This window comes from Pseudochaenichthys georgianus, chromosome 13, assembly GCF_902827115.2.
Source record: "Pseudochaenichthys georgianus chromosome 13, fPseGeo1.2, whole genome shotgun sequence".
Classification (NCBI taxonomy): domain Eukaryota; kingdom Metazoa; phylum Chordata; class Actinopteri; order Perciformes; family Channichthyidae; genus Pseudochaenichthys; species Pseudochaenichthys georgianus.
The window spans coordinates 22,024,867-22,049,888 of record NC_047515.1 but is presented as its reverse complement, the minus strand read 5'-3'; the positions used below and the strand labels follow the sequence as shown (position 1 = coordinate 22,049,888).

The window sequence follows — 25,022 nt, the reverse complement described above, 5'->3', positions numbered from 1 at the left end:
CAATCCTTAGTCCACCGAACTGCAGACCCCCCCCCCCCACGACTACGCCTCGAAATCCGATCCATGTATATTACAAACAGGATTGGTGACAAAGCGCAGCCGTGGCGGAGGCCAACCCTCACCGGAAATGGGTCCGACTTACTGCCGAGGACCCGGACACAGCTCTCGCTTTGGGAGTACAGAGATTGGATGGCCCTGAGTAGAGACCCCCTCACCCCATACTCCCGCAGCACCTCCCACAGTAACTCCCTGGGAACCCGGTCATACGCCTTCTCCAAGTCTACAAAACACATGTAGACCGGATAAGCGTACTCCCAGGCCCCCTCCAGGATCCTTGCGAGAGTAAAAAGCTGATCCGTCGTTCCACGACCAGGACGGAATCCGCATTGTTCCTCCTCAATCTGAGGTTCGACAATCGGCCTGACCCTCCTTTCGAGTACCTTGGAGTAAACTTTCCCGGGGAGGCTGAGTAGTGTGATGCCTCTGTAATTGGCACACACCCTCTGATCCCCCTTTTTGAAAAGGGGGACCACCACCCCGGTCTGCCACTCCTTCGGTACCGTTTCCGACTTCCACGCAACGTTGATGAGACGTGTCAACCATGACAGTCCCTCAACACCCAGAGCCTTCAGCATTTCCGGGCGGATCTCATCCACCCCTGGGGCTTTGGCACTGTGGAGTTGTTTGACGACCTCAGTGACCTCCCCCCGGGAGATTGGCGTTGATCCCCCGTCATACTCCAGCTCTGCCTCTAACATAGAGGGCGGAGTTGTCGGGTTCAGGAGTTCCTCAAAGTGTTCCTTCCAACGTCCCAACACTCCATCAGTTGAGGTCAACAACGTCCCATCCTTACTGTACACAGCTTGGATGGTTCCCTGCTTCCCCGTCCTGAGGTGTCGGACAGTTTTCCAGAACAACCTTGGTGCCGCCCGAAAGTCCTTCTCCATGTCTTCTCCGAACTTCTCCCACACCCGCTGCTTTGCCTCGGCCACGGATGAGGCTGCTGCCCTTCGGGCCTGTCGGTACCTTGCAACTGCTTCGGGAGTCCCCCGGGATAACAAATCCCTGAAGGCCTCCTTCTTCAGTCGGACGGCTTCCCTGACCACCGGTGTCCACCAGGAGGTTCGAGGGTTACCGCCCCTTGAGGCACCTAAGACCTTGAGACCACAGCTCCCCACCGCGGCTTCGGCAATAGAGGCTTTGAACACCGACCACTCTGGTTCAATGTCCCCAACCTCCACAGGAATGCCCGAAAAGCTCCGCCGGAGGTGTGAGTTGAAGGCCTCCTGAACTTGGGCCTCCTCCAGACGTTCCCAGTTCACCCGAACTACACGTTTGGGCTTACCATGTCTATCCAGAGGCTTCCCCCGCCACTCGACCCAACTCACCACCAGATGGTGATCAGTTGACAACTCCGCCCCTCTCTTTACCCGAGTGTCCAAAACATACGGCCTCAGGTCCGATGATACGATAACGAAATCGATCATGGACCTTCTGCCTAGGGTGCTCTGGTACCACGTACACTTATGAGCATCCTTATGTTCGAACATGGTGTTTGTTATGGCCAATCCATGACTAGCACAGAAGTCCAGTAACAAACCACCACTCCGGTTCAAATCAGGGGGGCCGTTCCTCCCAATCACGCCCCTCCAAGTGTCTCCATCATTGCCCACATGTGCGTTGAAGTCTCCCAGCAAGACTAAGGAGTCTCCTTCAGGAGCCCCATACAGGACTCTTTCCAGGGTCTCCAAGAAGGCCGAATACTCTGAACTGCTGTTGGGTGCATAAGCACACACAACAGTCAGAGTTTTCCCCCCCATAACCCGCAGGCGTAGGGAGGCGACCCTCTCGTCCACTGGGGTAAACTCCAACAACGAAGCACCTAACCGGGGACTTGTGAGTATCCCCACACCCGCCCGGTGCCTCACACCTTGAGCAACTCCGGAGAAGAATAGAGTCCAACCCCTATCCAGAAGTAAGGTTCCAGAGCCGACGCTGTGCGTAGAGGTGAGCCCAACCAGATCCAACTGGTACCGCTCCACCTCCCGCACAAGCTCCGGCTCCTTCCCCCCCAGAGAGGTGACGTTCCACGTCCCCAAAGCCAGCTTCTGCCGCCCGGGTCTGGTCCGTCGAGACCCTCCGCTTTCACTGCCACCCGTCTGGCAGCGCACCCGACCCCATCGATGTTTCCCGTAGGTGGTGGGCCCGCGGGACAGAGAAGCGGAGGTGTTGCCCACGTTGCCTTTTCGGGCTGGGCCCGGCCGGGCTCCGTGGCAAGCCCGGCCACCAGACGCTCGCCGACGAGTCCTCCTTCTGGGCCTGGCTCCAGAAGGGGACCCCGGGCTTCCTCCGGGCCGGGTATCCTCACTTCTTGTTTTTCCTTTCATGAGGTCTTTTGAACCAATCTTAGTCTGGCCCCTTGCCTGAGACCAATTTGCCATGGGAGACCCTACCAGGAACACAAGGTTCCAGACAACACAGCCCCCAGGTTCATCAGGGCACACAAACCTCTCTACCACGGTAAGGTGCTGGTTCTTCAGAGAGGTACATACATACATACAAACAAAATGTAATTTTTCTGTCATTGCAGGTATTGGCAAGGATCGTGTGTCTCGAGTGGCACGGTAATATGCACTCAACGCTAGAGATGTCCCGATCCGATCACGTGATAGGGGATCGGAGCCGATCACGTGATTTTCAAAAGATCGGAATCGGGAGAAAAAAATCGGGGATTTTCTTTTTTATTTACTATAATTTTTTTATTTTTTATTTAATGTTACAAAACAAAAATGACCATGTTCACGTCTTAAGGTCATCCTGAGGACTTAGTTTTGGTTTAAAATTACACAACATCATGTATGTGTTGCTTCCTTTGGGCTTGTTTTCATAGTGCTTATTTCTCTCAAATCTGGCAACAGAGTGGGCGCAGTGTCTAATAGTAGCAGTAAGCTAACGAGAGGCTACGTTCAGCTGGTGACTCGGGAGTCGGGACAGAGAAAATGTCAGGAGTTTGGAAGTATTATAAAATTGAAAGCGAAGGCAGTGTAACAGCCAGATGCAATGTTTGCAAGGCAGAGGTTCCGCGTGATGGAAAGAATAGAGCTACGTTCAACACGACCAATCTAATACGCTACCTGAGAAACAAACACCAACAACAACACGACGAGTACAGCGGCCACTCAGGTAACGACACTGAAACAACCGACACTTTCAGAGACTTTTAAAAGGAAAGAGAAACTGCCCCAGAACAGTGAAAAGGCCAAAACAATAACAGCCAAGATAGCTGAATTCATCGCGTTGGATGACCAGCCGTTATCTGTTACCTTTTTTTTTTTCTCTTAATGCATAAAAATCGGTATCGGCAGATTGTCAAAATCAAATGATCGGAATCAGATCGGGAGCAAAAAAAGGTGATCGGGACATCCCTAGCTACAGCCAGACCAGAACTCAGGGGTGGTGCTCGTAAGGTGGCAGAACATGATGCCAAGAAGCAATATGTGATGGATCACATCAAAACGTTTACATGTAGGGCTAGCCATTATGGAAGAAGGGGAGCACCCGGCAGGAAATACCTACCCTGTGACCTCAGTGTGAAAAGAATGCACGAGCTATTCGACCAACAAAACCATGATGTAGTCAGCTACTCCCTGTATTACACTGTGTTTCAACAGCACTTCAACCTTGGATTCTGGCATCCTGCCACAGATGCCTGTTCTTCATGTGCCAGGTTTCAACTGAGAGTCAAGGACCCCAGCTTGACTGAAGAAGAGAAACGCAGTGAGTCTGCATCCTACATCCTACACAGGAGACGAGCACGGGTGTTCTATGATTTGCTGGGGCAGGTAGATCATGATGCAGTGACCCTTTGCTTTGACATGATGCAGAATTTGGTACTCCCTAAAACCGCCATAGGTCAGGCATACTATTCCAGACAGCTCTACATGTATCTCTTTGGTGTCGTTATTTACCATGGGACGGGAAGTAAGCAAGCTGTGGATGATGTTCATCTGTACACATGGATGGAGCATGAGAATAGAAAAGGTAGCAATATGACTGCTTCAGCTCTGGACCACTGTTTACGTCAACAGTTGAGTGGTGCTCTTCACCACGCTCAGAGGCTGCGATTGTTCAGCGATTCTTGTTTTGGTCAGAACAAAAATATTAACCTGCTGTCCATGCTGTTTTCCTTTATGAAGGAGGCATTTCCAAGAATCAGTGCTGAGTATGTGTTTCCTATAAGGGGGCACAGTTTTCTGCCCGTGGATCGTGTGTTTGGGAGGATTGAGCAACAGGTTCGAAAGAAGGACACCATTCTTATGCCAGAGGAATACTACCAGATTTTGCGCAGTCATGGCAATGTACACGTATATGGTCAAGACTGGGAGGCTTATGATTTCAAAACAAAAACACAGGCTTTTGTAAAGTCACAGAAGTCATTTAAGCTAAGTGAAGCAAGAATGCTGGAATTCAGGAAGGAGAAACTAGGATTCAAGGCTGTGTATAGCGGTGAATACTGCTCCCACTCAGTGTTGAAGAGAGTAAAGAAGTGGGCAAACTTCAAGCCAAGTCAGCTTCCCAAAAAAAGCACAGTGAAAGAAGAAAAAAGGAAGGATGTCCTGAACTTGCTCTCTGAAATTGGTGTGAGTGACAATGTGCGTGCCTTCTATGATGATGCACTCTCAGTCACAGATGAATGAGGTTGACTGTGACAGTCATGAAGAGTAGCTGCCCATTGTGCCAGCCTTTTGAGAGTGGCCATTATACTCTTAATGAATGGTAAGTTATTGAATGTTTTACTCAGAAATATAGTTATATTAATTAAATGGATTTATAGTATGCACAAGACTTGTGCAAATCAGTTTTCAATCTTCTTTACAGTTCTTTACACAGATATAGTTATATGAATGCAATGGATGTATAGTATGCACAAGACAATCGTACAACGTACAGCACTAATATGAATGTAACATGGTAAAGATGAATGTGATTTTGGAATGTCTGTGGTCCAATGTGATATTGTTGTTCATGATACATTTTCCTCACATGTAATGTTTTATTGTTGTAATGAATGTGTAGCATTAACAAGATGACCCGTTAAATACATTTTGGGAGCGATGATTGATGTATTTTTGGCCCAGTGCCCATATATAAGTTTAGTATTGACCAAGTTCAGAGGTTTTCATATGTATCAACTTACTTACTGTTATGTATTTTTGCACAGTTTCAATATGAAAAATAAAATGGATTTATTGCATTTTGGGGAAAAAATTATCAGTTTTTAAAATAAATCTTTGAAAATCAAATTCTGGATTTTAATTTGTAATGTTATTATAACCTCAAGATGCTATGTGAAAGTTTGAAACAGAAAATAGTGGTTTTCACTTGCTACTTTTCTTGGTAAAGAAAATACATTTTTACTCAAATTAATCTACATGGATTTATAGCGTTTTGGAACCAAACTCTTCATTTACACTCACACATTCATACATTTTGCTCTCATATTATCATATTTCAATGCACACATTCATATATTGTCACTCACACATTCATGCATTTTGTTCTCATATTCATATAATTTAATGCTCATATTTATATATTTTGCTCTCATGCGAAATCTACTAAAACAAAGTATGTCATGGTGGTCAGCTGTTAAACACAAAAGTGTATCTTAAGGGCTGTAAATATAATATATAATATGCAAACAAAAACCTACAGACTGGGGGATGGGAGATCACAGGAGTGGGGGGGGGGGAGAGCTGTGGAATGTGACCCTTGGGAGAATTCCTCCACACATTCCGATGGCCAATTCGTTTTAAACAAATAGTTCGCAACACAGGACAGCATAGGCAACATGGGGGGTGGGGGCTGGTAAACGGTCTGGTCAATGTTTGTAAACACAATCCCCAGGATGTGTCCTAATCAAACCAAAAGAGAAAATGCAGATATCATTCTCTCTCTCGACTCGCTGGTATCTCGAGCTGAGCGCTCATTGGTGTTCATACTGCTCACAGGCTGGGCTGCTGTATATATCTAGTGTATTCATACTGTACCCCTCCTTACTGTTTATTCATCATTCAAACATTTACACCTTCCTTTTTTCCCGTCAAGAGGTTGAAAAAGATTGAGTCCTATGTTTCCAATTGGTTCTCAAATCTGAACATTGACCAGTGGCATAAGATCAGGAGCCGGGTAAATGAGAGACTGAGGAGCCCCCGAAAAACAGATCCCGAAATAGCTCGTCCTGGTTTCCGCAGAAGATAGGCCTACAGTATGGTGTCTGTTATGTCAGTTATTTTAAATAAAACGTTGAAAACTGAACTTGAAAATTGTTTCCTCTTTTTATTTTATTTATCATTTTCGGGACGGGGAGACGTGGGGAGACGTGTGTGATTAAAAATTAATTTGCAGAAATGTAAAGTGATCTGCCTAAGTTGTATTCATATTCTTGACGGGAAGAGACGTGTAAATGGGTGGCCATATATGCATTTGAAAAGCAATATAAATCACACAGTTATTATACAATAGGCTATAAAAGCACCATCGATAACCATTACCTTTATCCAATTCAAACTTTGGATGGGAAAAAAGGAAGGTGTACATGGTTGGGCTGTACTGTAGGCCTACTGTATACATACAAAGGCCATTCAAGCTAGAGTTCTTCTGGAAATGTTCACATCAGGCCAGAGTCCTGCATCGGGTGACCTGCAAAAAAGGTGATTCGCGGGTGGTATTTTTTCAAACGCTTTTTTTTTCGGGTTCGGTTCTGGGTAAAACAAAGATGATGCGGGTCGGGTCGCGGGTATTGCATAATAAATATATCAAAATAATAATAATTTAGTTTAATGTTTAAATCCTCAGACTTCTCCCCCGCGGGACCGTGCATAATCATAATCTCTTCAGCGCATCAATCTGCTGCTGTGCGCGCCACATTCGAAATGGCTGAGGTGAAGCTCTCTAACGGAGAATACAGCATTTTCAATAACACTTCCTCAAGAGCGAAATCCAACATCTGGGAGGCTTTTGGTGTCATCCTAGATGGAGAAAATAACCAACATCCCACGCTTTTTGAGACAAATATGCCACTGCATGTGTTAATAATTGCACGTTTTCACTACTCATATATAGGCTAGGCTATGCGGGTTCGGGTCGGGTTGCGGATCTTGTGCCGACGGGTCGGGTCGGGTTGCGGAACTAATTGGCAATATGTGCGGGTAGCGAGGCGGGTTCGGTATTGCACGTCACGGGGCGGGAGCGGGTCTTGGAAATCAGATCCGTGCAGGACTCTGCATCAGGCACCTTCAAGTTAAACAATACTACAGTAAACAATTAACTCAGTAGGCCTAAATTATGTGGATTAAACCACATTTATTTCGTTAAAAATAAACGAAATATGATTTTGTTTGAATGATTAAATGTCATCAGGCACCTTCAAGTTAAACAATCAGGTGCACACTTTAATGTGCCGCCACCTCCGGACTCCGGACTCGGTTTAAAGAATGCACAAATGTGTTTAATCGTTTATGTCAGATATATACTAAAAATAAAAACCCTCTGGTTCTCCAATCGACCCTGTCCCTCCTCGATTTTTTAAAGAGGTATTCCCCACTATAGGACATTTTGTTCTTGACGTTTTTAATAGCAGTCTGCTCACAGGGGTTGTTCCGGAAAATTGGAAACATGCCGTTGTTCAACCACTTATTAAGAAACCTAGTCTGGATCCCACAGTTCTTGCAAACTTTAGGCCCATTTCCAAGTTACCTTTTATGTCAAAAATCCTAGAGAAGATTGTATACAGTCAACTTCTCGCTTTTCTGGAAGAGCACAAGGTACTCGAGGTCTTCCAATCTGGTTTTAAAACCTTGCACAGCACGGAATCAGCTCTTTTAAGAGTTTTTAATGATATCCTCTTAGCAACAGACTCGGGTGAATGCATTATCCTTTTACTCCTTGATCTAACGGCCGCTTTTGATACAGTGGACCATGAGATCCTGATAGCTCGTTTGGAGCAGTGGGTGGGCATTAGGGGCAAAGCCCTCGAATGGTTTAGGTCGTATCTGACTGGTAGGACTTTCTGCGTCAGCCTTGGGGACTCTGAGTCCTCGTCTGCTGCTCTCCTTTGTGGGGTTCCACAGGGCTCAGTGTTAGGCCCCCTGTTGTTCTCCCTGTATTTGCTCCCTCTTGGGTCCATTCTTAGGAAGCACGGTATCGCTTTCCATTGTTATGCAGACGATTGCCAAATATATGTGCCACTTAAAAAGAATGACTCATATTCAATTAAACCGCTGTTAAACTGCCTTGAAGACATTAAGTCCTGGATGTCATGCAACTTTTTAAAATTGAATGACAAAACCGAAGTGATGGTTTTTGGTGCCCCTCGGACCACTCCTATAGACCTAGGATCCCTGGGCCACTCCACCAGGCCTACCATCACAAATCTTGGGATAAAGATGGACCCTGAACTCAAGCTTGACAGCCAGATCAAGGCAGTTGTTAAAAACAGCTTCTTCCACCTCAGGCAGCTAGCCAAAATAAAGCCTTTTTTGAATAGTGACCTCTTTGAAACTGTAATCCATGCCTTCGTCACCTCCCGCTTGGATTATTGTAATGCACTATATATGGGGATAAGTGCATCCTCCCTTGCTCGCCTCCAGATGGTGCAAAATGTAGCAGCACGGCTACTAACTGGCACACGCAAACACGAGCACATTTCCCCCATTTTATCTTCACTCCACTGGCTGCCCGTTCATTTGAGGATTCATTTTAAAACTCTTTTATTTACTTTTAAAGCCCTGAATGGCCTGGCCCCGCCGTACCTCTCTGAGCTGTTACACAGCTACACGCCCACTCGCACTCTCAGGTCAGCTGATTAGTTGCTCCTGAGGGTGCCAAAAACAAAGTCTAAGCGCAGAGGGGACCGTGCTTTCTCTGCTGCCGCCCCTAAACTGTGGAACGACCTGCCCTTGCTCATCAGACAGGCTCCCACACTGACTGTTTTTAAATCCCGTCTGAAAACCCACCTCTTCTCCTTGGCATTCAGAAACAAGTAGAGTGTTGCTTTTATTTGCTTTCAGTGGTCTATTGTTTTTATTATATGCCTGTTATTTATTTTTTTAATTATTACGTTTATTCCGGTTTGTTTTGTGTTTTTTATCTTGTATTTTAAATGTATTTATATTATGTTGTGTACAGCACTTTGGTCTGAAGGTTTTTAAAGTGCTATATAAATAAAGTTGGATTGGATTGGATTGGAAGTAGCCGAAATACATTAGTTCCTGCTCAAGATTAGATTGAACTTTATTGTTATTGCACATATTGCAGGTGTGCCTACTGAAACAACGAAATGCAGTTTAGCTTCTAACCAGGTGCAACAAGCAGCGAAAAGTAATGTGCACAATACTACAGTAAACAATTAACACAGTAAATTATGTGGATTAAACCACATTTATTTCGTTAAAAAGAAACGAAATATGATTTTGTTTGAATGATTAAATGTAGGGTGAATTGCCCTAATGTGGGACATTTTTGCATTTCAGACTTCGGGAATATATTGCGATATAAAGCCGATACAATAAATCAAAATCCAGTACCATTCCGAAATCCCCAGTAATATTAGACACTAATAATACAGTAAACTATTAACACTGTACATATTAGTGTTTGCCCGTGGGATTAGGATGATCGGTAGTGAGAGCCTTTGCATTTTCCTCCGGTCGGATGTGATATAAAAACAAAGCGATTATTTTTGTTGTTGTAAACTCACGTGGATTACATTTAGGGCATTCATTTCAACTCGCGAACATATGATACATTAAATGATCGTGAGGATGATGATTGAAAATCGTTTGTTTGAGCCTGGATGCATTTCCTGATCTGAAAACATAGCGAGGGTTTTGTACTTACGCCAACGTGAATTAAACATTATTTTGTTAAATAAAAACATGGTGATGTTTAGTAAATGATTACATGTCTCTTATTTAGCACAGAATATGATCCTATCCGTGACATATGGATCTTAACAAATATCCGCTATATCAGATACCTGTAGATCAGCTGTTTATTTCACATGAGTTCCAGTGTGGCAGCTTTTCACGGCTCCCCCTGGTGGATCCATGATCCATTGCAGCTGGTTTCATTATAATTAAATGTATTTATCAAGGGGGCGTTTCAAATCCTGCGGGGGGGTTTTCCTTTTCAGCAGGGGCCCACCCCGTGCCGATTACGGACCCGCACGGATAGGCGTCTGAAATGAAGCGCTACATCTGTATGGGCTGTGTTAGGAACGTTGTACACAAAGTAAAAGTGAAAGATGATGTGAAGCCTGTGCAGCAGAAATTGAGAAGGCTTCCGTTCTCAGTCAGAGATGCTGTTTCTGCAGAGTTAAAGCGCCTTCTTGATGCTGACATCATTGAAAAAATAGATGCCTCTCCCTAGGTATCACCGATCATTGTGATTCAATGAAAGAACTCATCTAAAATAAGGATGTGTACAGACCTCAGGGAGCCTAACCCCCTAATCCCACCAAGAGCGTCTGCGCTGTGCTGCGGCTGCGGCGTTTTTAGCGATCGCGGCCACTCTAGTCAATGGGTGCTATTCCACCAGACCCGCCGCGGCTCAAAGCGTCCCAGAAGCTCCTCGCCGCAAGGAATTTCTAAAATATAGGATGAATCCTATTTTTGACGCGGCGCAGCACAGGCAGGAAGTGGAACGTTCATCCGGCCCAGGCCCATCCCCCAAATAAACTCATGTTTAAATCAACAACAACTGCGAGGCTGCACACACGACGCTCCGCTTCCGCAACGTTTTGAAACGCGCCTGGTGGGTTATGACGCAGGAGGAGGTCGCAGGAGGAGGTCGCAGGAGGAGGTCGCAGCGCGTCGCAGCGCGGCGCAGTCGCAGCGCAGACGCCTCCGGTGGGATCAGGGGGTCACACGGCCGTCATAATGGATTGCTACCCCATTCCGCACATGGAGGAGCTCTTCTCAGAACTCAGAGGAGCTACCATATTCTCAACCCTCGACCTGGCTAATGCATACTACCAGCTTCCACTGCATGAGGACAGCAGAGATCTGACTGCTTTCATTACTCACGAGGGACTCTTCAGGTACAAGCGAGTTTGCTATGGGCTAGCATCAGCAACCTCAGCATTTCAGAAGATGATGTCCATGGTGCTGAAAGATTTACCTGGAGTGCAGGCATATCTGGATGATATCATCGTTTACTCCTCATACCGTGCTGAGCATGAAACCCGCCTGAAAGCAGTACTGTACCGACTGCAGGAAGCTGGATTAAGTCTCAACACAGATAAATGCAAATTCTACCAGGACAAACTAACGTATCTAGGACACAGCATAAGGAAGGAAGGTCTGTTGCCAAATGATGACCACATTGCAGCTATTCGGGATGCTCCATCACCCAGTGATCCAGTGACTCTTAGGTATTTTCTTGGCCTAACATCGTGGTACTCCAAGTTCATACAGAACTATGCAACTGTGGTGGAACCAATGAGAGATGTGCTACGCAGAGCTACATTCACATGGACTGATGAGGCACAGAGTAGTTTTCAGCAGGTTAAACTACTCATCACATACAGTTCATCACTTGCTCTTTTTGACCCGTCACTGCCCACCATAGTGTCTACAGATGCCTCAGACTATGGCATAGGTGGGGTGCTGACACAGATACATCCTGACAACACTGAAAGAACAGTGGCAATTGCTTCCCGCTCTCTTAGTGCTGCAGAGAGAAAGTACTCTGTGGTAGAAAAATAAGCTTTGGCCTGTGTGTGGGCTGCAGAGCGTTGGAGAACCTACTTGTGGGGAACAAAGTTCACCCTATGGACTGATCACCAAGCTTTGACCACACTCTTGGCTACAAAAGGCATGGGAAGAGCTGGAATCAGAGTAGCATGCTGGTCTGCCAGGCTAATCTGCTTCAACTATGATATTGTCTACAGACCCGGTGCTCAGAACCATGCAGCAGATTGCCTTTCCCGCCTGCCACTGCCACACGGACAGGACTGCACCTCAGACACGGAACCAGAGACTGTTGCTGCTGTCTCTGCCCTGCTGACTGCTGTTCCCTCGTCTGACTTCACAGATGCCTGCACTTCCTGTCCAGAGTTACGTCAGCTACGCAACTACATAACAGACGGGTGGCCAGCTTCATCCAAAGGCCTGCCTGCTAACATGTTGCCGTACTACCAGGTGAGAAATGAACTTTCTGTACATGAACAACTCATTCTGAGAGGGAGTCACAGGTTAGTTGTTCCAGTAAAGCTACACTCACACATGGTGTCCTTAGCACACGAGAGCCACCAAGGCATTGTACGCACAAAACAGAGACTCAGAGACTTGTATTGGTGGCCTAAAATGGATGCACTGGTACAATCGGTTATCGCCGCCTGTGTGTCCTGCCAGATGAATGATAAGACAGCTAAAACTAACCCTGCACCTATGACACCAGTCCCTCTGCCTCAGGGGCCATGGCAAAAGCTTGCACTCGACATCGTGGGCCCATTTGAGACTGGTCTGGTGGACTGTAAGTTTGCTATTACTATGACTGACTACTATTCAAAATGGCCAGAAGTGTGTTTTGCCCCAAGATGCACTACTGCAACAGTGATCACCTTCATGAGATCACTGTTCAGCCAAAAAGCCAGGGAACCCCGTCTCTGTGGTGACAGATAACGGTCCACAATTCACATCCTCAGAACTCGCCTTTTTCCTAGAAGAAAGAGACATCCAACACATCAGGACTACAATCTACCATCCAGAAGGAAATGGAGCTGTGGAGAGGCTAAATAGAGTGCTGAAGGAAAGCATTCTCACTGCACAGAGAGAGAACGCTCTGTGGAAAACTCACATTGCTGAGTTTCTTCAGGTCTACAGAGCTACACCTCACACCACTACAGGGACATCTCCTTTCCAGCTCATGTATGGAAGAAAAATGTGAACCAAACTCTCAATCCTGCCACAGCTTACTTATACTCAGGATCAGGAACTGAGAGACAGAGTGGAAAAGAAACAGTGGCACATGAAAACATACACTGACGCCAAAATAAATGCCAAGATTCCCAAAATACATCCGGGAAGCCTGGTGCGTGTGAGAAACCCGATGCATGTCAAAAAGGGAAAGCCAAAGTTCAGTGAGCCTCTGAAAGTGACCCAGCAGAAAGAACCTCACAGTTACACGCTTGATAATGGAAAAACATGGGATGCTTCACACCTGTCGGTGCTTCCAGAAACATTCACTCCTCCATCAGAAGTGAGGCCTGCTGAGCCAGCTACAGTGCATGGTGCTCAGAGCAGGAACCAGCGAAACAGAAAGCAGCCTGCTTGGATTGAGGACTATGTCACTTAAACTGTGGTTGAATTAATGTTTGAAAATGTTCTAAATATTGTGATATGTGAAGTTGTTATTATTATTACAGATGGTTACTACAGAAGTGTCTCTTTAAAATGCTAATGTTATGTGTACTGTTCAAGTGGAGAAGTAACTATTTTAAGAAGGGGGGAAATGTTGTGTTCTGATATACTCCTGCCAATAGGGGGCGCCGTGTAACCAGAGTAACCTACAATGTGGAGAGAATAAGTGTATGCCTGGGAGTTGATGCTGTGGTGGAAAAAAGAAGCATGAACAACAGTAAAGAGCTTAGTACCCGTATCCTCTGTCCCTTGCTTCATTCATGTATTTTTACTAATACACAACACATTTTATAATGGTGCGTATGCTTGCGTGTCCCAAAAGATGCAATCCATGACAATTGTTATATTTTAAATATAATAATAAGAATATTTGAAACACATTTTAAGAACTTGTTGAAGGATTTGTGGACTATGGGATGTTGTATTTTCCTCTTTGGCAATAATGTTATAGCAATTCAGCCAACTTTTCTTATGATTATGCAGTATTTAATATTTTTTTGGAAATGTTTCTCAAGTACCACACACGGTCTGAATGTTGACTTTATTTATTCACTTTATTTGATATTTTCAGTAACTGATAAAAATGTATTGTAAATTAGGGTATTATTAGTAAATTCACAAAATGACATTACAATTAGTAAAATATTGAGCATAAAAGAAACTCCAATATGAATATTTAAATCAACAAGGAAAGCATATTTGAATGTGCACAGTATATAAGCTTTATAAAGCCATCTACATTTTTTACAAACCCCTGCTCATTAAATGTTTCTTGGTGTTTTTCTCTGGCTTAAATAAAATAATAAAACATTTTGGTGCGAATATACAGGTAATTAGTCCAAAACTGGAGGCCAGAATGGCAAATATCTCCACAGCCACAGTATATTTCCCAGGAGAGCTGACATATGCTGGGATAAATGTGACCCAGACTGCACAGAATATCAACATGCTGAATGTGATAAGCTTGGCTTCATTAAAGTTATTAGGTAGTTTCCGAGCTAGGACAGCTAACACAAAGCAAAAGACAGCCAGTAAGCCTATATACCCAAGTACAGCCCAGAACCCCAAAGCTGATCCTAATGCGCACTCCAGGATGATTCTCTCCTTGTATGTCGTGAGGTTTTTCATTGGAAAAGGGGGACTAAGAACTAACCAAATAGTACATATCAAAACTTGAATAAACGTGAAGGACACTGCAGTCAATCTTTGCTGTGAAGGCCCAAACCATTTCATCAAATTACTACCTGGTAGTGTAGCTTTGAAGGCCGTCAGAACTACTATAGTTTTTCCAAGAACACAAGACATGCAGAGGACGAATGTGATCCCAAACGCTGTGTGGCGCAGCATGCAGGACCATTCCGAGGGTGCTCCAATGAACGTTAATGAACATAAGAAACATAGAGTCAGGGAGAAGAGCAGCAAGAAGCTCAGCTCAGAGTTGTTGGCCCTGACAATTGGTGAGCTCCTGTGACGATAGAACACAGCCGCTGTTATAATGGTGAGACAGGCACCACCGATTGAAAAAGCAGCCAAGACGATTCCAAGGGGCTCGTTGAAGGAAAGAAACTCTACAGGTTTGGGAAGACACATATCTCTCTCTGCATTAGGCCAGAATTCCTTGGGGCAAGGGAAACAATCAAAGGAATCTGAAAAAAAAGGAAAAGAGCTTTAAGCAGTTGGAATTTATATTTGATGTCGTAGATATACATTAGAAAAACAACTACCTGTAGCATTGCTAATCTCTCCCTCGGGACACGGTGTACAGTCATAACAGCAGATGGGTTTTCCTTTCTGAAGCACTTTACGAGTTCCTGAAGGACAGCTGTCAGTGCACACTGACACAGGCACCTGTCACATATATACAAATTAACTCACATGTAGACAAGTGTGCTCTGAAGCTAAAATTATAAAAGGATAGATTCATGTTTTTTTCTTCACAATGTTTTTCTTTGTGTCTTTTACATTTCTCTTTAGTTAAATAAAAAAATAAAAAAGTAAGTAAACATGTATTTTAAACAATAAAACGTAAATGTCATGTTAAAAATACTCTCTCATTATTCGTAACAATGGAATTTTAATGAGGTACCGAGGTATGAGACATCATACCCTTTGAGATGATATGAAAATGTAGCATGTTAAACTATTGCTTTGGGGCTCCTCACCTGTGTGCCCCCCTCCACCCATGTGAGGTTCCTGTTGATAAGGAACTCCTGGCCCAGCGGCAGTGATGAATCGTATTGCCCCACAGTCACCAACTCAATGCTGCCACTCTCATTTCTTTGCCAGTTTACCAGCTCATATGTGGCCACAGGATCCCCGTTGGCATCAAATGACACATCATAACCATTTTGGGAAAAATTAACTTTTTTCAACTGATTAAGAACCTAGGGATGAAGTAAAGGAAGATAGTGAAGAGATAATTTAAAATAAAATGAGCATTAATTTGATAACATAGACGTACAGTTTAAAAAGAACATCATTCTTTTTACTGACCTCTTTGACCTCTAGCTTAGTGAACTTGTCACACTGTGTAGTAGCATCTGTTTTCTGACATACTGCGTTATGAATGGCATGCGCTATTGCATAGACAGCCTTGTACGCCATGTTAGTGATTCGAAGTTGAGATGTGTCAGTGTATGAGCTCTGGAGCGTCTTTATATCTTCAGTTCCATCACACACACTCCTGTCTGTGGCTTCACCTAAAAACACAGAGACAGTTTTTAGCCATGACGATTACATACATTCATTCTTATCTGTGTATTGTGTTATTTAACCTGCCAAACAAGCATTGCAGGATTTACATCACATTTCAAATCACTGTTTTGCGGACATGTCTATCTGTTTTTTACGTTATTAGTTTATTTTAGCAGCTCATATTTACACAAATCAGTCATCAGACAAATACTTATTGTATAAGGCAAAATATGTATTCCTTTTATTTAATACTGACTTGCCCTGTTATAATGATGCATGATGGACACTAGAACCAGCAGTACAGGATCATCAGAAACCCTTATTACACTAGAAATAAATTGTCTGCCCTCTGCTGTCTGGTAGACGGTAACACACTAACAGGCCTACACAGCTTGATTTAACACGCAATAAGACTGCTGAACTCTTGAAGTCAGGACTTTGATACTGTCCCTCTACATTTAAATACTTCTACTTACTATTTAACTCACCTACATTATGTATGTAGCATATAATGTGTATATATTACTTTTCATAAAGCATATATTTACTACATTCCTTTTTAAAGTTCATCTTATTTATTTTACAATGACTGTAACCTGTCAACAAATATATTCCACAATTTATATATATATATATTTTTTACATATATTTTGAATCTGTACTATATGTTTTGGATAAACATATTCTAGAGCGTGATTTTTTTTTCAACATTTATTTTATGACATTTTTTGAAGGGAGACTTTCCCTAAATTGTTGTGCATTGAAGAATAAATAGCTTTCATCCAAACAGGTAAATAGTCTGTAATCACTGCATAATAGCCCAAGTAGAATAATGTACATACGTTATTTACAATATATTAGACAGCATTGTTAAAAAACATGACTTGAACATCGCATTGTAAGATCATTCACCGAGATGCACCTTATGTCCACCTCATGTATTTCATTAAAAATATTAGATTTCCCTTTCAGTCAATATCTGGGGTTTGGTCTTTAACAGGCTGATCAATTCAGGGAGCTTCACTTTGACAGAAAAAAAAAAAAAAAACACAATCAAGACACTACCGTGAGTGTCATGTATGTTTAAAATTGGCACAACTTTCTCACCTTTTACCAGCCTGCAGTTGAATGCTTCCTCCCAGAACATGGTAAGCAATGTGGAGTCAGCCACTTTAGACGGAGAGAGATCCAGCAGGAAGTCCCTCAGACCTGGGATGACAGATTTCTCAATGCCAAATCCGATGGCTCCAGCAAGGAAGCTGAACTTCAGCATGTCTCGGTCGGTTACCCAGGACTCACTACCTATCCACTGGCGAGGTGGAGAAGGCTTGCGTGACAGCTCCTCCAGCAAAATCTCCATATCAGCAGTGGAAATAAATGCCACAACAACCTTAGCTGTTGACCTGGAGGGACGTTCAATGACATATACAAATAATAGTTATAATATAAGACTAATATTGTCTTTTATACCAATATTGTCATAAGTATGAAGAAAAACAAAACATGAGGTATGAAAAACAGATATATTGGCACATTTGTAATAAAAACATGTTCCATCACTTTTAGAACTTGTTTTTGTTTTCTGTGCAGAAGGTCAGTGTCAGCACAGGGAACTAAAGGAGAATCAGTGATATAGAAACCTGCGGATAACATCAGCTACTCTCTGGATCCGGCTACGTGGGTGGGTCCGATAGAAAGACTCTGAGTATTCCACACATATCCCCTCTTTACGTGCTGCATGCAGGAAAGACGCCATGCCATTGTTGCCATAGTCAGAATCCGACCGTACAGCACCTATCCAAGTCCAGCCAAAGTGTGTTACCAGCTTGGCCAGCGCGTCAGCCTGGAATTGATCACTCGGGATTGTTCTGAAGAAACTCGGGTACTGCTGCTTATCAGACAGGCATGCACACGTGGCAAAGTGGCTCACCTAAAGAAAACAACAGTTATTTAACGGGACAGCGGCAAAACAAGTAATGGACTCAAACACAGTTTGCAATACATTCTTAATATTTACTTGAGGTATGTTGAAGGGCCCGATGATGCGCGACATACTGATGGAAGGCGTGGACTCAGACGCACCAACAACGGCCATCACCATACCAGACTTTGAGCATTTGTCGCCGGTGTTAAACACCGGGTCCAGTCCCCCTGAAAGCTGAAATGCAACATGCACCGCCACAGACACCGAGGCACATGAGTCGTAGATCTCATAACCAAGCTTGATCCCCGGAAGCAGCTCCGTGCTGTTGTTAATCTGCTCGATGGCGAAGACCATTGCACGTGAGAAGCGCAGTCCACGAGAGTTGATGCTGCACAAAGACATCTGTGTTAATGTTAAAACTTTAAGATTTAAAAATAATACGTGATAGACTACAAGATGACTGAAATGGGAATTTCATCTGTCAAAAACCCAAACACTTGATTATATATCCAATATTCACAATAACTTTGATGAATTGATGCAATGGTCCAATACATCATAAGTTTCACATTTCTCCATTCAACAAATGGTTAAGTATGTATACATCAGTTAAACTATTGCCTTTTATGAAATAGAGAAAATAAATCCACATTATGTAAAAAACAAAAATATTTATAAATGATTATTATTTTTACAGTTTGTACATACAACAGAGTACATTGCAACACAACTTCACAATATACACATCACTATACTGTATTTGCCCACATTCTAGGCTAGATCTCCCTGTACTAACCTCCCTGCGCAGTTTAGTGGCTCGGGCATGGTGGTGTAGTTATGCTTCACAGTGTGCATGTTGGAGTGCATGGAGAAAACACCCCCAATGACATAGTCACCGTCCATAGAGAATGCAGGTTGACGAGTGGTACCTTGTAGCTTACATGTCACAGATGAAGCATTAGTGCTAAGCACAGCAGCAGTCCTATCCCCTGTAAGCCCAGCCACTTGTTTCACACCATCCCAAAAACTATTCAGAACAAGGACTGAGTTCAGCTCACATAAACCTATAGACAGTATTAGACCAATAAGAGACATCTCCATCATCAACTGTCGCCAAGTGGGCAAACTGTACTGTGTGTTCTCACTGGTTTATAACATTTTTCAGATGCTTCCCTCCTTCTACCATACGTCACTTTGCTATTAGAGAGAGAGCATGCCCATGCCCAGCGCTGACAAGATGTATTTATTTTATTCTGTATTTTATATGTAACTTTTCTTCAAATAATCATCATAAACAAAGTCATGCTGTTTGGATGAATGCCTAAATACCCTAATCTAAAGCCATCACAGCAGAACTTCCCCTGACAAGCCAGATATGTCCTTAAGTGGCCAATATACTGTACATGTTTTATGTTTTTAGGATCAGTATATGATTTTCAGAAAAGGAGGTGGGTGGATGATTAGAAATAATCTTGTTTTGGGGGTTATTTGCTCATTGTTCCCCATCTCTTTAAGCTTTATGGTTTTGTTTTTTTAAAAAGCTAAAATCTTGGCTGAGATTCTTGTGACTATTGCTTAGTGGTTTCAGAAAAATGCTGTTTGTTGTGCTCTGCCAACCCAGTCTCACGGCATTTCGTGTTCACCAACACGATTTTTAATCTATTGATTCGTGTTCACCAACACGATTTGCCCCTTTTTTTCGTGTTGCACAGCACGATTTTAAAAGCAATGTATTTCTACTGGTAATGTGTTTCGTGCCTGCAGGCTGCAGCACGTCTTTTTCTCCGGTCGGGTCGAGGAAGACCGGAAGCTGTGTGGTTCATAAAAACATGTTCTTACTCAATATCAAGCCACAGTTATTGCTTTTATTTTAAATCGTATAATTTCGGACTTTTGTTGCCATCTGTGAGGAAAATAAATGGGACTCAGAGCCTCAGGATACTGAAATCTGTATTTTTAAATCTTTTTTTCCTTCTAATTTGTTATTCTTTTCAAAATAACACACTGTTATTTACTCACCAATAACACACAATTATCCTTGCTTTTATTTATTGGTTTAATTCCATAATCTCGGGCTTTTTTGGCGTCCGTCAGGAACTGAATTTCAAAATAAATATAACCGGAAACAGACGTAGGCATTTCGAGCGATTACCCAAGATCCTCAGCTATGGTTTTAAGCTCGCTGATTGGATGTGTTAGCCGCAATGCATGCTGGGATTTGGTGTTTATATTATATGAAATCCGGAAAACATTTTAAAAGAATAAAATAATACTTAATTCCGAGTGCTCTTGCTTTTCTCTTTGAAAGTCATCACATAACGGCATTGTAATACACGGTTCGGCTGCATTACATATTACAGATCTGCCGTAGTTCTTTATTTAGAGAGCCCTGATGAGAAGACCTTTGGAAAAACTGGAAGAAATGCCGCCGAAACTGAATACTTGACGTGGATCATAAATATATCAACAATTAAACAACATCTTCAATTTCTCTTCACACAATACGTCTCCTTGCAGTATCAACACTAATTCGGCTGACTTTTACATTTGATCTAATTCATAGATAGGTTATATTTACACCATAACGGTGCACAGCTGATAGAAAAGGACTGTAGTTTTTAAAGATATTACTGATTTTCTTTGAATGTAAGAATGTAAATACTGAGTCTGAAATAGTATAGCAATATGCTGTAAAATGATGTGAAAGCATGCATAAAACTATACATCTTCAGATGTTGTACATACACACTAATAATAGAAAGTTATTATGGCTGTGTGTATCTTGTGTGCACCTCCTAGTGGTTAAAGCACGTTATTGAATTATTGTTTTTATGTGTTATATTTGATTAAAAAAATATTAAGAGTACATACTTTCATAGGGGGAAAGTATAAATATAGAAATATAGAATATAAAAAGCAAGAAGATACTATAAGTGATCTCTACAATAAAACAGTTTAGTGCAGGATGTACAAAGATATTAATAGGAGGAGGTGCAAAACAGAAAAACGGATTAACCTTTATTTAAACATTAAATAACAGATTAAGGTCTTTGGGGGTATCTATCTACAGATAAATATTAAGCCTGACAAAGTACTTAACGTCTAATATATTGCTTTCCTGCAATGTTAACTATGTTGAAGCACTTATTTTAACTGATATTATACACATTAATTATACTCTTATGTATGTAGATAGAATAAGAAATGTGCAGAATATGACAGTTTAATGGTGGAGGTACACACATATTGATAGATGTCTTGTAATGCACTGTTGAGGAACCTGTGACCCAAGTTTTTCATTCATTGCATAACTACACCGTAGTTGTGTATGATATGTCAATAAACCTTTGAAAATCTTGAAAGGTATGTGCAAAATAGCCATAATATACAGTCTTTAATGAACTATTAGTAGAGAATAACGAGTAATGAATATACTTTATTACTCGTTTCCATTCATGTCAATTGCAGATACATGTTTAGTCTTCTCAAGCACCAACTATCAAATATCTCTCCTGATTGTTGGCACTTGACAATCACCTTACCTGAATTTTACACATCACTAAGCCACCAGGGTGGGTGGAGGGGGTCAGGAGGACGGGACTGAGCTGACTGCCCAGAGGCACAGCAGAGGACCAGGAAGGGATCTCGGGCGGACGGCCCGGGGGCAAGGCAGAAGCCGAGAAGTGGGGACTCGGGCAGACGGCCCGGGGGCAAGACAGAGTCCAAGGTGGGGGTTATGGAGGGGCGAAGGCCACCACGGGCGAACTCAGGGGGCCGAGCATGAGGGCGAGGACCGCGGCCGGAAAAGTCAGGGGGCCGAGCATGAGGGCGAGGGCCGCGGCCGGGAAAGTCAGGGGGCCGGGCTCGAGGGCGAAGGCCGTGGCCCTCAGGGGGCCGGGCTGGAGGGCGAATACCAGACAGCTCCAGAGGCCGAGCAGAGCCCGGTGTCGGCCGAACAGGAACCGGAGCCGGTGGGATAGGCCTCGGCAGGGTCCCCCACGGAAGAGGACCAGGAGTTGGCAGCACCCCCGGCGAGACAGATGATGGCGGGGCCTCCAGCGCAATAGGACAAGGGGTTGGCAGGACCCCCGGCAGGAGAGTAGTCGGCGGGACCTCCAACGGGACAGGACACAGGGTTGGCAGGACCCCCGGCAGGAGAGTAGTCGGCGGGACAGGACATGGGATTGGCAGGACCCCCGGCAGGAGAGTAGTCGACGGGACCTCCAACGGGACAGGACAAGGAGCTGGCAGGACCCCCAGCGGAACCCCCAGCGGAACCCCCAACGGGACAGGACACAGGGTTGGCAGGACTCCCGGCAGGGGAGTAGTCGACGGGACCCCCAACGGGAGAGGACATGGAGCTGGCGTCGGCCGGTACACCGACAGGACACAGGGAGCTGGCGTAGGCCGGAGACGAGGGGCTGGAGTCGGGACCATGGCTGCTGGGCCCGGTACTTGAGCCGGAAACATGGCTGGAACTGGGGCCGGCACCATGGTTGTATGGGACGGTTCTGGAGCCGGAAACATGGATGTAAGGTCCGGTTCTGGAGCCGGAAACATGGCTGTAAGGTCCGGTTCTGGAGACGGAAACATGGCTGCTGGGGCCGGCACTGGAGCCGGAACCATGGCTGCTGGGGCACGGGCTGGAATCCTGGCCCTGTGTCTCCTACAGGCCCATTGGAGACACCGTGGACCTCTACCAGTACAGTAGTCGGATCCCAGGAAAGGGTTAGAGGCTTGAGAAAAGTTTCCAGGACTACTGGTAAAAAGTTGTAGCCACTCAGGCAACAAACTCCTGAGCCAGGGCTTGCGAGCAACCTCCTGGCGTGCCTCCTTCAAAGCAGCCACTCTACCCCGTATAGATGAGGCGTCATCCCACGTATAAAAAATGTACTCCAGAGAGCACCCAAGACGGTCCGCCTGTAGCATCAAAAAAGCTGAATCCGCTGGGTCCACCCTGGTCGGTTCGTTCTGTTACGGTGTGTGTAGGAAGCAGGACCCAAATGCAGATTAAAGTGACAAAAATAACTCCTTTATTTCAAGGCTAGACTATTAACAGAGACTGAGCAGAACACTCACCAAGTCATTACTTTTTTTTTTTTACTTTTTATTAGAAAATTCATCATTTACATTTTATTGCGATACCTCGTCTTTACATACCGTAACTGTGGCCATACATTTTAAACAATAATCATGCAAGACATGACAAATAAGAGAAACAAGCAAAATGCAATTGTCCGGGATAGACTATCAAAAACCCCATTGGACTTCATTTGATAGTCCAATCACAGTAAATAATGATACAAAACCACAATATGAGAAACAAAAACAAAAAATTAACAAAACAACAAAAAACCCAAAAAAAACAAACACAATTAATCAATAATAATAAGGTAATCATTTTTGCATAAGCCACACTTTATGTTTATCAAGCCACTCCACACCATACTCCCACCGCACATGCTAGCCAACCCCATCATACTCAAACACCAGGCTGTCATCGTCCATAACACTCACTAGAGCGCACCCTTCCACAAAGCTCTCCAGAAAAATGTCTTTCTCCAGGTACAGTATGCGTATGCCATGTGAATGTTTTTGCTTAATATCCGTTTGAAAACATCCCATACATCTACTGTTCTGCTCTCATTATGGGCTACGTCCCTCCTGATCTTCACAGCATACCGGGCATGGCTCAGCACATAATTGCAGAGATTCACATTGAACCCTTTCATTCTCTCATGCACCCCAAACAGCCACAACTCCTTCCATACCATCGTTTCTATTATCCTCTCGCCCCAACATTGATCAATTAGCTCTTTCAGTCTTTCAAAGTACACTCCCAGCTTGCTACATTCAAAAAATTCATGCATACACGTTTCAACCTTTGTCTTACACACATCATATTCCATCTTCACTGTGACATCAAACTGGCTTATGATCAAGTTGTTGTACACCCTATTGTGACGCAAAAAAAAAAATGTTCACACTCAATGCTATTCCACTTCACCCTTAAATCCCCCATATCTTCCGCACATCAAACTTCTCAAGAACCTTTTCCCACACACGCTCAGAAGCAGGCCTTCTTATTGTATTTCCCCTCAGTATTTTGTAAATCGTCTTAGTCTTTACCTTTTCTATTTTCACACACACATCTCCCTCCCCCACGTACATCCCTGCCACACTCTCTCCACCTCTTACCGCTTCGCTCTCAATCATTTCCCTCCACCCACCAGGCATTCCCTTTTTCACCCTGTTCATGATCCCTTCTGCTGTTTTCAAAGGCATTCTCCCCCCTCTACCCCTCACCTCATCCACTATCACCTGTGCCCCCATAAACCCCGGTACATACTCATAAACCAAATCCCTGATGTGTCTGAAACCCGCCCCCCACATTTGGAGATCGAATACAGGGCACTTCTCCACAGCGATCATATGGTTCAGGAATACAGGCTGATTCCACACTTGTTCAACATTCACACACTCATGCTTCACCCTTTTGAAGAACTCCCCCCATGCCAATAGAGCCTCTCTGTGGTACTCTGAAACACTGCTAAGCATTTCTTTTTTTAAATACATGAATAAAGCGCTGTCACCACAGCCTCCACACTTATTGATTGCTTCTTTTAAAAATACTTTCCAAGCATGATCTTTTTTATCTTCTTTGTCGCTGATATATTTAAGTATCATTTTGACCCTTAATGCCTTCTTTTTCCTTTCCAAGTTGATCAGCTTCATCCCTCCATCCTTATGCTCATTCTCCATTACCTCTCTCACAATTTTAACGCCCCTCCCACCCCACAAAAACTCATTTATTGCCGTGTCGACTTCCTTACGAACCCTCTCCGGCATTTCCAGGACAGTCATGATATAGACTAATTTGCTCCCTATGAGCCCATTTATCACAACTACCTTTCCTCTTAACTTCAAACATCTCAGCTTCCAAAACCTGAGCGTCCTCTTTATGCTGTTAATGATTCCCT

The 25,022-nt window shown here is 43.8% G+C and overlaps 1 protein-coding gene across 1 annotated transcript; it reads right to left on the bottom strand.

Annotated features, from left to right (window-relative positions):
- Positions 1-14,168: 14,168 nt before the first annotated feature.
- Positions 14,169-18,936, bottom strand: LOC117457006 (extracellular calcium-sensing receptor-like). Its single transcript, XM_034096877.1, has 8 exons — positions 18,839-18,936; positions 18,136-18,430; positions 17,759-18,048; positions 17,226-17,521; positions 15,918-16,123; positions 15,587-15,808; positions 15,149-15,272; positions 14,169-15,070 (listed from the first exon to the last, which is right to left on the bottom strand). The coding sequence occupies exons 1-8, from the start codon at positions 18,907-18,909 to the stop codon at positions 14,169-14,171; spliced, it is 2,406 nt and encodes an 801-aa protein (XP_033952768.1). The 5' UTR covers positions 18,910-18,936.
- Between the last annotated feature and the right edge of the window lie 6,086 nt (positions 18,937-25,022).

Bases quoted from the DNA above. Each gene is read 5' to 3' on its own strand.
- LOC117457006 (XM_034096877.1), bottom strand. From the start codon at position 18,909: ATGCACTCCAACATGCACACTGTGAAGCATAACTACACCACCATGCCC. The intron at 18,049-18,135 runs GTAAATATTAAG...TGTTTTCTTTAG, and splicing joins GGCCCTTCAACATACCTCAA to GTGAGCCACTTTGCCACGTG. The intron at 15,809-15,917 runs GTCAGTAAAAAG...CTTCATCCCTAG, and splicing joins CTAAGCTAGAGGTCAAAGAG to GTTCTTAATCAGTTGAAAAA.